At 40.8% G+C, this 16,187-nt stretch overlaps 1 protein-coding gene across 1 annotated transcript; it reads left to right on the forward strand.

The window, feature by feature from the left end:
• The first annotated feature begins 1,958 nt into the window (after window positions 1–1,958).
• Window positions 1,959–7,585, forward strand: LOC135503233 (uncharacterized). The gene is made up of 5 exons (XM_064796703.1): window positions 1,959–2,286; window positions 4,425–4,593; window positions 5,018–5,064; window positions 5,448–5,622; window positions 6,058–7,585. Exons 1-5 carry the CDS (start codon window positions 2,155–2,157, stop codon window positions 6,273–6,275), a joined length of 741 nt encoding a protein of 246 aa, XP_064652773.1. The 5' UTR covers window positions 1,959–2,154; the 3' UTR covers window positions 6,276–7,585.
• The last annotated feature ends 8,602 nt before the right edge of the window (window positions 7,586–16,187 follow it).

Here is a 16,187-nt window from a genome sequence, read left to right on the forward strand (position 1 = left end):
AGCCGCTCTAGCAAGATGCCTCACATGGAAGTTTTACTCGAGAAACTCCGTCCTAGTAGAATAAAAACGCCAATATACAGTATCAGTTATTCCTTCGTGATTGTCGTGCATGCAAGACTGTGCTAACATTGCTGAAGGCTAATGCCACATTCTGTCAAACTTCGAACAAACTTGTGCAAATTTGTTTTGTTTTCAGTACTGTCGCATTAGATAAACCCATAGGCCCTCTGTGTAGTAAATCTCAATGTGTGTGCTTTAAATAACGAGGACTATGTTCACTGGTGTACGTGCTGTGCTTGTGTCTGTGCATGTCCTATTCTCAGCACTGAGTAATGACGTCAGCGGCGTATTCAAGGCTTCCTTAAACCGCTCTGAATACATACATGTATGGTTCGGTTATTGTTTTGAAATTCCCCTTAAAACTGTTTATTGTCAAACCACGCATTGGGGAGAGAAACCTTACTATGGGCTTGACGGTCGACTATTTCGATTCACTTGATAAACGCTTATCTAGCGACTAGTTAATCGAATATTTATTTCTGGCCCTCTTCCCATGTGGCATTTAACTCCGTCCCGCCAGGTGCCTTCATACCTAATTTGTAGAGTCTAGGACAAAAAACGACGAAACGTGCCACTGTTGGTGAAACTTTGGAGTTTGACCTCCGTGACCTTGGATACTAGGTCAAGGTCAAAATTCTTCTAGAACTGGGTTAGGCATCATCGATGACATACGTTTGACGATTACACAGTGAAGGTTTCCTGTTTTATGACCACTTAGGATTTCTTCCTGAGAAAATCAGGGATTAATGTTAGCTTGACCTACTTACACCTGGACAATAGGTCAGGCTGTAGTTCGGTGTTTCGGCTAAAGGGGGCGCGGTGAAACTTGGCATGCATAGCATTATTGTATCTGTCTACACAACTCAGTGCATTGTTGAAAATAATCAGTACGTACACATTTATACCATTTGAAAGTCTCAAATTCAAATTCAGATTACGAATTCATAAACGAACGAACTAACCTTTAAAGGCCTTCGCTGTTCGTTAAAAAAGTGTAATTTGTGATTGAATTTGAAAATTTCCAATGACGTACATTGCCGTTGTGTGGACCAATATACAAATGATATAACTACCAAGTTTCAGCAAATTTGCATTAATTATGATTGCACTACGGCATTGTGTATTCTCTGCATTTCTATTTTCCTGGGCCGCCAGTAAATGCGATTGGCCTATCCCTTTAGGAAAGTATCCAGATCAGTGAATTAAGTCCACGGTCCTGCCATGGAAAACGATTTAATCGCTTTAAAGACTTAACCATATTGACAATAATACATCTATCATCATGCTCTTCCGGGCAGACAAAAATATAATACCAGGATTCCTAATAACTCTCTCATAATCCACCAAATACAATGTACTATATATAATGACTATTAAGTTTGTGCTCGCGTCGCGACAAGGACAGAACCACTTTTGCCAAATAATGACATCTTGGGCTTGTTCTTGCTCACTGGCTTTACCAGCAAGCGTCATGGTGGGCCAACCATAAAGTCACTAGAAAAGCCAAGAGAAGCCAAGTAGGTTATTCTCAGGGGTTGCTTACTAGGCCCTCTCCACAATGGCGTTGTGTTAGAGAAAATTGTGGCAATTTATTTGCGCCTGAAGGTACAGTTGAGAAAGTTGTTTCAATCTGACAGGAACTCTTTCTAAATTTCTCCTCGGAACCTCCCAATCTTGAATGATTCACGTGAAGAAGACTGTTGGATATGGATTAGTAGTACTTCTGTAGTACATTTTGATGAATGCAGCAAGGAACATATTACACTATTTCTCAATTGATTTTATTTCTGTATACTTTCCGTATCTTTCTATCCCTATGAGCAGCAGTGTGACAGCTGCTATCAGTATCTTTGTACTAAATTTCAGTGATTGTTTTTAACACAAGGATACAAGGATCTTTATCCAGGATCTTGATCTCTCTCTCAAAATTGTTCGAGCCAGGATCTTTTATGCGGTGTCCAAACGGCTACACCCATTTACCGGATTAGTGGATTCAGCGGGTCTTACCCGGATTCTGTTCTAAGTTGAATAACCAGATTGGTGAATTCAACGGATCTTTACCGTGCTTACGAATTCCGTTCTAAGTTAACAAGGATGGCTTCTCAAGTTGCCGCAGGGCAAACAGGCCTGATGGAATATTCCGCCGAGCTTGCCCCTGGAGAGACACGTACGATCGAAGACTCGCCACGACGCTGGGTGAACGTGGTATGGTCTTTGAAGCACGAGGTAAGAAAGGAAGAAAATAAAGACTATATTGCAGTTGTCAAGTGAAATCTTTGATCAAACTCAACTGGTATTACTGATGGATAAGACTATATTGCAGTTGTCAAGTGAAATCTTTGATCAAACTCAACTGGTATTACTGATGGATAAGACTATATTGCAGTTGTCAAGTGAAATCTTTGATCAAAATCAACTGGTATTACTGATGGATAAGACTATATTGCAGTTGTCAAGTGAAATCTTTGATCAAACTCAACTGGTATTACTGATGGATAAGACTATATTGCAGTTGTCAAGTGAAATCTTTGATCAAACTCAACTGGTATTACTGATGGATAAGACTATATTGCAGTTGTCAAGTGAAATCTTTGATCAAACTCAACCGGTATTACTGATAGATAAGACTATATTGCAGTTGTCAAGTGAATTCTTTGATCAAACTCAACTGGTATTACTGATGGATAAGACTATATTGCAGTTGTCAAGTGAAATCTTTGATCAAACTCAACTGGTATTACTGATAGATAAGACTATATTGCAGTTGTCAAGTGAATTCTTTGATCAAACTCAACTGGTATTACTGATGGATAATGGACTGGATAGCATATTTTACGTAAATAACCTAGCCTACTGCATGGTCCCCAGTCGCCTCTCCTAGCGGACATCTCTCCACCCTTTCTATACGGACAGCGCATTCGGTCCAAATGGTCATTTCCATTGAATTTGACCTCTGCAATCATGTCAACTCTCAACAGCATTTATCAGTCCTAAAGGTGTCCTTGATAAAGAGGTTCAATGCTATTGGTATATTCACACCAGAATTCTAATTAACTAGACTTTAGAACTCTAAGTGAGGGAGGTATTAGTTCGTCACTGAGGTATTCTTTGTGACTTCTCCTTTATTTACATTGATCATAGGCCTACAATTTGAAAAGCACCCGTGGCGTCACAGGGACAGCTCCGTAACGAATCGACCGGAAGCCTTAGTTAGCAAATTTTGTTTACACTAGTACATGTAACTATGTTGTATAACACAGAAAGTAAGAAAATATATTTAATAATTAGTGCAGTGTTTTAAAAAAAAATCATTTTCTTTAAATTGGCATTTATACAACAGGCATAAGCCTTGCTTAATTTTTCCGAAACCGATTATTCCATATTCTTGATGGGGGTGACCTAATTCGTGATATTTGCTTCCCTACAGAATATCTGACACTTTGGCAAAGGGTTTACCAAAAAAGTATACATTACAAAAAAAAGTAGATCACTTATTTTAGAGATTGTCCAGGACCTTTAAAAATTGAGTGGATTATTAGTTCGATCCATAATTCTTCAAATCCTCAGGATTTATGGTTTAATGGACTTTGGGACATAACTTCTTAAAGGCCTCCGTTCGTTCAAAAATTTGAAAATTTAACTCGAATTGAAAGTTTTTACACCATTCCACCAAGCATATTATGATTGGTGTCAAGCAAGAACATTTTAACACACTCACTGACACACTCGAAAAAATAAACTATATTTTTTCTTTCTGCCTCAACGATCTTTAATATATACAAAATAGCCTTCCACAATAAACCATGTTATGCTAAGCCTAGCATTACCAAAAGCTAATTCCTTCACAATTCCAGGGTAGCCAAAAAAACCGAAACTCTGTGAGAAAGACAAAGTTGGCTCGCAAACCTAAATAAGAATAATGTTATTCAATTATATTAGTTAATTCCGCAGTAAGACCGGGCATTTACCCAATTATTGGCACAGTTAGACCAGAAACATCGAAGGACACCCCAGGTTTCGACTAACACCGTCGAATATTGGCGAAATACAGTATTTTTTACGCGGAATAAAATATCCTACTGTGCCAGGAGTGACTTGTAAATATCCGCGGGATATTCAGGTAAAATATGAATCCGAAATTAGCCAATTAAAGGGATACAATAGGCGTGAGATGTAGTCAGACTAAGGATAATATTCCTGATTGCCGCCACTTGCCGCAACCTGCAGCATCAAGTCAAAATACAAATTCCATGCACTTCGCTGATCTCTTATTAGACAAGGCTCAGCCAAGGAAATCTGTCATCTTTCGAGCAAAGCAATAGTTACACGTATTACTCCACCAGCTGCTTTTTTATCTTTTTCAGAACATCCCCTATTCGGATCGACCTGGTCCAATGAGTGATACCGCCATCCACCGCCAGAAGACGCTCGTCATGGACGAATTCATGAGACTGACGAAACAGGAGGTAAACAGGTTGAAGCCAACGGCCTCCCTGGAAGGTTCATTCTTAAAAAGGGAATTGACATTAGTAGGTAGGCACTCTCTAAGCTAAAGCGATATCCATATGTTCTCTCTCTGCTGAACTTGGCATCCATCTTGTGACGTCATACATGCCACAGGGGTCATTCCTCAAAAGGGCATTGACATTAGTAGGTAAACACTCTCCAAGCCTAAGTGATATCCAAATGTTCTCTCTCTGCTGAACTTGGCATCCATCTTGTGACGTCATACATGTCACAGGGGGTCATTCCTCAAGTGATGTCAAACTCTACTCTCTCTGCTGAACTTGGCATCCATCTTGTGACGTCATATGTCAACGAGAGAGAGGCGTCAAAAATCTAGCCGAACATTCAAGGGAAAGTAGAATATCCGTCGTTTTATCGACAAGTTAAGAAATGCAGACAAGACATTCTGGACAAGATGTTATCCATGATTTTTTATCCCGTTTTTTTGCAGATGATCCTTGGAAGTGTGGCAACCAAGCTGTGAGACAACTAGCAAATGTAAGTAGGCCAAGTAGCAGAGATGCATAGAGTAAGTGAGCATATTGGTCACGGTTGCTTCTTAAAACTCACAGATCCGATGCAGTATCTTAAATACTGTGCAGGCACACGTAGTTATCAAACGCATATTGGTGAAAAATCGAAGTTGTCATTGGACGACGGAGAAGTCAGAGGAGCAGTCGTGAATGGGGAGTTTTCGCAGAGCCACTGAAACGCCAACGTGAACACCTATCCCATTTCACGATGTCGAACAATGGGAGAGGCGTTCCGGGGGATTTGCGAAAGCTCACTATTTGACGCCTCGTTGCCCATAGGCAATTTGTTGCTGTCATATGCATTTCCATTTTCAGCACTTGCTTATCACTGCTCACTCTTCTTCCTAGGTATCAAGAAAGGGCCCCCATCAACGCTTCTTCCCGGGAAACAGCGATCCCAAACTAAATGGTGCTAATAATAGATTCGGGTTGCCGCTAAAACCCAGACCCAGAAAACTGAGCCGGATACAGGAGGAGACAATAGAAAAGCGAAAACGTTCTGTACTTTGGGCGGAAAAGACCGGTAAGACATCTAGGCTGTCCCATTCTGTAAATATTGGTCATCACGTTTTCGCAAAGGCGTTACATTTGCAAAGTTATCCGATATCAAGTCAAAGCTCATATTGATTATTACATGATCAATTGGAATCCCCGAACCTCATTGGACGAACGACGTCATGTGACTGGTCCATAAATACTAATGGTACCCGCCGACGTCACGTCCGCGGGAAACATCATAAATTCACGGTCGCTCGCGGGTTGGAAGGGCGCAAATAACTTTCGCTTTTGGGAGAGAAAAAATTCATAATGAAACATACAATACGTTGGACTAGAATGAGTGTCCGGCACATCGTCTGTGTAGATTTATTCAATCTCGATCTGGTGATATCTTAGGGGGAAGAAATGATGACACAGATGCTGACTAAGTGTATACAAATCAAGTTATTCTTCTTTACAGTTCTACCAGAAATAGGACAAGAAAATTCTGTGGGCGCGATTGAAAATGCTGAAATAACGAGGGACGAGATTGCCGAATCATCGCATTGTGGCGACGAGGCTGATAGTGGAATATTCATCGAGAGCGAGGCTGTTGGGGTTATATCAACTGGAAGCGAGGCTGGCGGTGGGACAACAGTTGAAAGCGAGCCTTGCGGTGTGATATCGGTCGAAAGCTAGGCGTGATCAGGTCTAAGAGGAAAAAGATTTCTACACGGTGCAGTGACATCACGATCACATAAAACCGCTGAAAAGAAAATTAGTGGCCTTTTCTCTCGTGCGAGACCAGTTCCTTTATTGTCCAGAAGACGGCACATCTGAATACCCGACACACACGCTATCGGTATCGTTCATCAGTAGACCAAAAGTTCAGAGTAGCAGTCTACATACGACAACAATGCCGGCGGAAAATTGGTGACAGTTCGAGTGTGTGGGTCACCTGGTTGTTAAACTCCCCGGGCAGTCCATTTCGGCGCCCTAATCGTCTCTTCTCATGAGTCGAGACGAGGCCGGTCCACCAAGTCCGGAATGTATTGAGAGACCCCTATTGTCGACAGCGTGTAACTTAATCTGACCTACTGGGTCCTTTAAAGGAGGGATGTCTCGGGACTAATGATATCTACAGAGGTCCATGGTAGAGGGCGCCACGGGAATAGATCGGAAAGTGTGCAAGATTGAGGAATATTTTGATGTTTGATATGTTGACATATTTTGATGTATTTTTGATATTTTCCTCTGACCCCTTGCTTCTGCTTGTATGCCCCTTTAAAAGTGTCTGCACTTGAAAATGTGAGCGTTTGGTTCGTGGGAAAAACATCATATCGTATTCAGAAAAAAAATCGTTTTCCAAGAAAAAAAACGAAGCCATTTCGACATCAGGGCATCCCTTTATGGGTCTGTGCGCATGACGCCAAAAATAGTCGCAATATTAAAAAAATTCCCCCAAACAACTTTCCGTCAATTACCTTTCTCTTTTCCGATCACGTTGACAGCGGGTGGATATATTTTCTCGACCTGCCGTGTGCTGGACGAGAGATTTCTGGGCTTTGTGACTCATCTTTCTTGATAACGCCGAGGAACCTGTGAATATTTCCTCGAAGTATCAATGAATAGGCCTAGATCATACGTTAAAATGGTACGCCGTCGGCGAAACTGGTGGTCCAGGAAAATAGAAATGCAGTTATACACAATGGCGCAGTACAGTTGGTATGCATACAAATTTGCTGAAACTTGATATTCAAAGTTTTTGAATATCCAACGGCAATGCTGAAAAAAATTTTCATTACGTATTTGGGCAATTATACATTTTCAACTTAAATTACAAATTTCAAATTTTTAACAATTGGCGTCGGCTTTTAAGTAGGCCAACCTAGATAATAAGGACGCCAATTCGATTTGCTATTCTAAGCTTTGTAAGCTTTCTCAAATGAATTGACGCTACTGTATAATAACATGAATGATAACATGACTTCGAAATACATGATGAATGAACGGACAATTCAGTAAGTTTTATAATAATTTTGATGTCAAAATTACAACTTTTGGGGATCGATATGGGGGGAAAGTGTGATTTATGTTGTATATTGTATGCGAATGACCCATAGGGAATTTAGTTCGTTGGCGGATTAAGTAACGCCTTATAGGCCTAGTTTCTCACAAAAGAGTTTACAAAGCCTTATTGAGTGAAAATAGGGAAGCCAATGACCCTATCTATTGTAAATGGTGTGGTTTCCTCGGATTTGTTAAAAGTCTTTTTGTCTAGGTCAGCAGTTTGACTTTCGATGAATTGAGGGCGAGTGCGAATTAAATGAAGACGAATTTTCATTCAAGTTACAAATGTTAAAAGTGAATTTCGAAATATGTGATTTCTAAAAAGTCACATGAAGAGAGCATGTTGCCACAAATGTCGACCACTAATTAATTAAAGTGACGTCTTCAAACTCTTTAGTTATTCATTCAAATTGAATGGTGCATAAGAGTTCTAAAATATGAAATGTTTTCGGTGATTTTCGCGTGTTTTTGGGATTCGTTCGGGGGGAATTTTAAGCAGTTTGATGATTTTATTGCTGACCTATTCATAACTATCTATTTCATGCCTTCCCCCACCGAACAAAAACGAAGATAATAATGAAAAAACAATTATGACTAAGAACGATTTTCTGGGACAAAATGACTAGATTGAACAGAAAAATTAGTGTAGTCGCTGGTCAAATCGGCATTTTTGGCCATCAGGAGGAAAAAGACTCGTCAGTCAAACATATCCATCAACAATCAGAGATCCTTGGCTTCATTTCATTAGTCAGTGTGTGCGCTCTCATGGCCATTCAGCGATCTGCGACAGCTTCCTCAAGGCCGCCACCGACCCCCCCCCCCCCCCCCCCAGTTGCTGCATCCCGCGTCACCACGACCAACCATCTCAATCTCATTCTTCCTCGTCTCATTTTGCCCCAAACAAATTCTGGGCGCCATTGTAGCAGCCTCTTAGGGAGTCGGCCATCTTCCATGCGGGAAACATATCCGTCCCACCGGAGGCGCTTCACCTTAAGGAACAGTGATGCTGCTTGCTGGTTGGTTGTCCAGCGGATGTCTGTATTCCGGATGTGCGATGTTTATTACGAGACCGCTCGTAAATTGAGTAATGTTGTCACTGCGCGCTTCAATTCTATTTGTCAGGTTCTATCCACTCCCAAGTCATTATACAATGCATTAGTTTTTTGCCCGGCCGACTCTTCTCAATGATACAGAGCTACTTTCGCGCACATTTGTTCTCTGCACATCGACTTTAAAGCATTGCGCTGAATAGTAATCATTCATAGCGATGCTTCATAGTCAACAGCATCAATTTGTTCTTTTTTTATATCAAAATAGTGGAAATTGGGCAGTTACGATGCATTCTTAATAGCCAATCCGCTTGGCCATCGCATTATTTATTTACAGTCGTTGCGAAATTCTTCAAATAAAGAGAGCAAGCTGCCACAAATGTCGACCACAATTGATAAAAGTGATCTCTTCAAACTCTTTAGTTATTCATTCAAATTGTATGGTGCACACAGTATTAAATTCTTCCGGGCTAGCTTTGATCTTATTCGCTGTCTTCATTCTATGGATGGCGGTCCCACCCGAAGTAAAGTGTCCCGCAAACGAGCGATTTTTTCCGCTGTAACTTACGATAATAGTCGCTGTGATTTGCGACAAAAATATATCTCGTCTGCGAGCAGACTTGTAAATGCTGATTACTTATAATCGCTGATTACTGCGATGAACGATTCTCGTTGCGATGATCATCTCAATCAAGCTGAAAGGATCTTGACAAAAATTGCAAGTTTGCGGGACGCTTTTACACTGCGCTATCATTTTCACTTATTGTACTTCCTTCATACTACCATGGGGATATTATATGCAGACACATCACGACTAAACTTAAGACCTACACCACACCCAAGACTGAATGACATTTTACCTTCATTTACCACAACTTCCTGGGTCAACCTCACGCCAAAAGCGGTTCCTCACCCCGAACCAACGCCTTCTCCCCCCCGACAAAGCACTCCAGGTTCCTTCCCGGAAGAACCACAAAACTGCAGTGAAATAACTACATTATTATCTTATACAATGATGCTTTGTAAATTTGCAATAAACAACTTTCGTACACGTTTTATCATAGTCATTTTCTCATAAATTTTCATCCGGGGGACTGTACAGGGTTTGTCAAAATATCAAACCTTTTCACCGGCGAGCTTTGACTTTTCATCGGCTTTTTATAGGGAGGGCAATAGCGACCACGATTTCTAGCTCAGCAGTGAAGATTTGTTTCCACTGAAACAATGTTCCGCGATTACGTTCAATTTCCGTTGCTGGTATTGGCCTGTCGACTCCCAGGAAGCTGCTTCGTGGAGGTCGATGTTATCAAGACTTCCCCTGGCAGACAGTAGAACGATGGAAATTTAGACCAAGGTGCGAGCGGGCTTTGTTTAAAGACAATAGAACATGTATTAGGCTAAAACTGCGGGGTATAAGGTCACGTCGGAATGTTCCGGCATTGCCAGGCGGAACGTTCGCATGGCGTGGTATGAACATTGACTCGAAGTATTTTGAAATTCGTCATAAATTCAGGAAATTTATCAAAAAGGGGAAGATAGGAGTCAGATTGGTGCTTCTGTCTTCGCCGGCTGACAAGATTAATCGTCTTTTCTTCAGCGATAAATATCTGTGTGGGAATTTCCAGAAGACCTTTGTTTAGGGTCTAAGTGGTAATTTTTTGATAGTTTTTAGCAAGAATAGCTAATCCTTATTCAATGGTCTCCGCAAGGCCATTTGTCAGGGCGGCCCACCCTACCCTGACAGCTTTTCACCCGACCCATTCTGTACCATCCGAGTTACGCGGTCCGTTACCTCCCCTTGGCGTAACGGAGTCCATGTTGGCGGAGTGGATCCAAGGCTTGAGGGTTAAGATGCTCCCTACCTTGCTCTAGAATTTTGTTAAGGGTTTCTAATGGGCCACACTACCTAGCATTGCTTGCCACTCAACCTTATGTTGTACACTGGCCAAACTTTTCTAATACTAAGGGTACCACCCTACTGGAAATCCCTGTGGAGAACTCTGTAATACTTAGGTTAGAAAATTTAGGTAATTATTTAAAAGAAACAAAACATTAGAATAAAAAATATATCATATTTATTATACAAAAGGAAACTAATTCACTTACAATAGTGGAAGATATATTTTTTAGCCTGGAAATTTTACACTCGATACAATCATAGTTGAATGTTCATTTGATGAACCTAAGTTTATTTACATATTGAACAAAAAGATTAGAATGCCGACAATGGTTGGACATTTAATTTATAAACTTCAGTCGTGTTAAACACCAAGCTTTTCATAAATCAATTCATCTGTTCCTTATAAAACAAGGATTAGATTCGTGAGGGGACGCCGTCAAATATTGTCAAAACAACTGGAAAATGGCTTTAAATATACTGGTGGTCTTGTCTCAGAAGACAGAAAAGCTAATATGTAATGATAGACAAATGAAGCAAGTGATGATCACAGATCACCACGAAGCATAGTGTATATAATATAGATATTCGACATTAAAACATGTCTTACTGTTCCACACTCAACAATAGAGAGGTTTCGCACCATTTACGACTCCGACTCCGACACCGACTGACGTAGTTCATCAATTTACAAACGTCCGTCAATCAATGTTATTCAGCCTCGAAGCTGAAGTGGCGGGATCGGAGGAGTAAATTCTGCGTAACGTTTCTAATGTCCGAAACTTTGTGGGGCTGAAATTAGAGCAGTTCAGTTCAAATGTCACTAGGCGCGAACGGCTTTGCATCCGACAACGACTTCCTCCGTCGTCTGGTAGTATTTATCAAGGCCGTTGCAGGATGGTGACTCACTTCGCCGGAGGACCGCGACGGGGTGTTTGATTTCCTGACATTGGCAAGAAATGTGGAACTTTCTTTCGCAACCGCAATCGACGCAATTCCCTACGATCGTTCTTGTAGGGATTCTGTGAGGGTCGGGCTTCGACAACGTAAACTGGACTTGGCAGTATTCGTCTGCGAAAATACTTCGCGTGTGTTCCAGGGGGCACATGACGGGAGCTGAGCGGCGGGTTCTCGACAGGTCACCGAGCCCTAAATCAGTTAGTGTTGCCTTCATCGTATAGAACTCGTTTCTTGGCGTGCTCTGGAAGATTTCCGTCAGACACTGAGGCATGTTACAGGATGGATGGGGAAGTACCCTAGCAGTTGTTTCCTTGGCCAAGATGACCAAAATCTGAAATTCAATGGATAAAAATGGTGAAAATGTTGCTGACATACCCGATCAAAGATGTTTTTGGGGAGCGGGTCGAGGATTCAATCAAGTACATGTATACACAAATCATTGCCGGTGTAGAAGTTTAAAATGTCCTAGGATAGAATGCCCGGGAAACAAAGGATTCTATTATGCGCTTCAATCTCTGAGCTATTGACGGTCAGGGTCTCTATAGAACCATATTGCAAAATACAATAGGGCCGGACACTTTTTCCAGGGGGGGCATTTGTTACTGTTACACCGGTCTAGGCTTATTGACCCCATTGAAAGCTGTTTCAACAATGGTTGGTGATATCAGAGGCCAGCAATATGACAACTGTTATCGTTTGACATGTGAAAGTCATGATATTCAGCCCATGTCGTTCAGGTTTTCGATATCAAGCATGACGAATCATTTACACATGAAACTCACTCAAGCGTTACGTGGAAGTTGCCATAAGGTCGGCCCTATTAATATGACTATTCGATCATAGATCAAAGATAGATTTTTGTGAACCTATTGTTGGCCCGCACCCGCCATTTTTTCCGGAGCAGCGGAAGCCAAAGTGTGACTTGGTTTGACCTTGGCATTTGGGACATGGCCGGGATATTTCATTATTGACAGTGAGAACGTGTCAATAAAAGTGGGCGTCCTGTGTATTCTAATATGCATGCAGCATCAATGATATCATTAATACTTGTTTATTCTCCTAATTCAAATTTTCTCTCGCGAAAAAATTCAAGCTTGGATAAGGATAAGTGATTATGTAATCAGCTATTTTCGCGAAATGTATATAAATTTCTTGTTTTACTCTTTCGGCGGATCACCAAATTTCATTTCTGTTTTTCAATCAAAAATAGACTCGCTTCTTCGTGCAAGTCGACGTTATCCCCTAAATTCCCGATAATTTAAAACACCTGCAGATTTTGGCGATTTGCAGTACATATTATCACTTCAACAAAATTCTACTTTTTAAGTTTACACTTTCGAGAGCTTGCAGAGTTTCCATATCTCAAACTAATATTAAAAAATAATCTGAATGTTGCCTCATATCAAAATAAACATGAAAATTGAAGAGAAAAAAGTAAACGTTTTCTGATCTCAAACTCAAACTTAAAATTGGGATAAAATTCGAGGGAACGGGCCTATTTAAATTTCAATTACCAAATCTTCCCTTGCTGCGTGAGTTCTGAGTCGGATTTATTTCCGAAATAGCGAGTTCAGTTTGCATGTCAGGAGTCCATTCACTCTGTCCTAACCCCAGAAAGCGATTTTTGAAAAGATTAAAAAGACATCAGCTTACCATTGCAAAGATCGTTGCATACATCATACAGAGCTGAATAATTTCCTCTTAAAAATTTAACAGTTGATCAGGATTTTGATGATGTTTCGCCGTCAAATCCTGCTGAGGTAAGATGGCTTTCTGCTGGGCGAGTTGGACTTATAAGCCTTAATTCGCGCCTTTGTTTCCCACAAATGGAAAACCACATTTGTCATTACTAAAAATACCCCAACGAGACATTTGGAGATTAAATTGAGGATTGGTGAAAGGGTGTAGGCTCACTTTTTCATCCCATCTCGGGATTCCCTTCCAAAACCTTGCCAAATTTAACTTCCTCATAACCAAGTTAAGCTACTTCAATAGTCGCTGTAGTGAAACATTTCCGCCACACCGTCAAACAGGTGTATTTCTATTGGCTACGAGCTCACTACGTCACAATGGTCATTTTGGATTTTCAAATGACATGTTCGCGATTTTGCGTTTTTACTTTTAGGATTAGGGAAGTTGTCTTCTGTGTCATTATCATTAACTTGCCAGTCAATGACAGTCAGCCGGCCACGGAGCGATCGCAGCGCCAAATAAATTATCCCCGTGAAAGTTTTTCATATCGCCACAATAAGATATTATCGATTGTGACTAGTACTAAATGAAATCGGAAAAAAATGGGAAGTGAAAATTTCAAAACTCACCCATGACGATACTCTGATTAATGATTTCACAGAAAGGCTTAGAATATGATATTTACTAGCAAGAAATATTGCATTTAAAAATTCCATACTAAGAATTGTAATTTTTGACATTTTTCATAATTCGAATTAAACTTATATAGATTCCATTTGTATTATGTCCACATTGTTCAGGGCTCTGGAGCGCGGATTACTGGTCGCCTTTCTTTGAAGTTTGTTTTATGTTGATCTTGGATGCCAAACTGAACAAGATTTTTAGGGTAAATGGAATGTCAGTGCAGACATTTTTTTAAAAACAAAAAAACAAATTTCAGCAAAACCCAATGTTCATTTTGGGATAGATCATATGTTAAGTCGCAACCCGAGAATTTCACATAGATTGGTAGCGAAATTAACCGTACAGAGCGGAAAATGTCTATGTTCATTGCACTACGCCTATGCACTGAGAATAGCCTTCTGTATCAGTGCATATCAGGAGGGATCAATATGCCACAAACTGCATTACAATGGCTTGATGTTAACGACTTAACGTAGTGATGCGGACACATTTCTATTTCTACGCTGGTTAAAACCATGACATGATGAGCGGATAAGCTTTTATCGATAAGGAGTTTGAAGGTAGTACATACTGAGAACTGGCATATGTGTAATATCACGTAACATTTTGGTCCCCGGGCCAATTTCAATAATAAAAGATGAAATAAAAATGATCAACGACCTCTGCTCAGTCAGGATTGTGACCCTTTTCTCGCCCCGTAGATTTGCGCGCCTCCGAAGTTTTTGAAATTTGTTTTCATGAGTTGTGCGATTGGCATTTCGTTTATTGGCCCTGTCAGTTCAAGCCTATCGAACTCCATTAACGCTGTTTCGCGGGGGGGGGGGGGCGATCTTATCAATATTTGCCCTGATAACCCTTTGATAAGACAGTAGAAGACAACAAAAGTGGATTTGCCCTGATAACCCTTTGATAAGACAGTAGAACAATGGGCATTTAGGCCTGGGTGTGAGCAGGCTGCGTTTACTGGGCAAGGCCTAAATTCTTTTAATTACGAGGAGGGGCAAAATAAGGTAATGTGAAAGGCCTACGCCACCAATTCAAAATTTGAAATTTGAAATTGTATTGTGCCAGGTCTGAAATCTTTTAGGATCTTTTAACTGCAAGGTAAGAGGCAAAATAATGTAATGGGGTTTTCGTCTAAGTGATGCATTCGGAGTCACCGGTCTCGTGATTTATCGCAATTACGTTTTGAAAAGGAGAAGACGCGTGTTTGAAAACACGAGGACGATTCTCCCAATGGAGTAGGCCTATTATTTGACTCATTAAAGCACAGCTGACTCGCTCTCTCCAAAGAATATTTTTCGGGTCGACATTCGGTTCAGAAACATGAATAACCGATAAAGAATTAAAAGGGCCTTGGACATGATTGATGACAAAGACATGATAAAACGTTTTAACAATAGGTCTCTCGACAGAAGTTAGTCGGATTCTCCACTCTATTTAATAATTTGTGTGGTCGGCAGAAGTTCAAAGGTTGTGTTTATTTTTCTTATATATCTATCTAACACTCACCCCCCCCTCGCCAAAAAAGAAATATGGAGAAAGCGGCCATCTTGCATTACATCCAAGGGAAGGAAGTATAGAAGAACCACCCATACCATGAGGAAGTAAGCTTGAAAAGATTTGTCGCGGTCACATTGGTAATTATAGCACTTTCTGCGGTCATACTAGTGGAATGCGGAGAGGGCAAATCGACCCAACACTCAGGCGGTTGTGAGCCACCGGAAGCAGACACCAATAGACCCTCCCAGAATAAACAGTGCGCTCATTTGTCTTTGCCGGTTTAGGGTATCGACCCCCCGAAAGCTGTTTCAGGGGGGTCGGTGTTATCATGATTAGCCCTGGTAATCCTTTCATAAGACAGTACAACAATGGGAATATCGGCCTAAGTGCGAGCAGAGTCTTTCAAGTACATGTACGTCAAATGTCAATCATTTAGCCTCTTACCTTGCAGTTAAAAGATCCTAAAAGATTTCAGACCTGGCCCAATACAATTTCAAATTTCAAATTTTGAATTGGCGGCGTAGGCCTTTCACATTACCTTATTTTGCCCCTCCTCGTAATTAAAAGAATTTAGGCCTTGAAAGACTCTGCTCGCAACAAGACTCGGGCAACTAGGGAATATATGGCTTCAACATCTAATGGTGTATGCATTTATTATCGCATGTGCAGGGTATATTTTTTTCGTTGCATTTTTGGTCGTTCTGTTATTGTTTTACACCTCAGGTCAGTTTGTAGCTGACTAAAAAAGGGCATCAT

Source organism: Lineus longissimus, chromosome 19, assembly GCF_910592395.1.
Source record: "Lineus longissimus chromosome 19, tnLinLong1.2, whole genome shotgun sequence".
In the NCBI taxonomy this organism is placed as follows: domain Eukaryota; kingdom Metazoa; phylum Nemertea; class Pilidiophora; order Heteronemertea; family Lineidae; genus Lineus; species Lineus longissimus.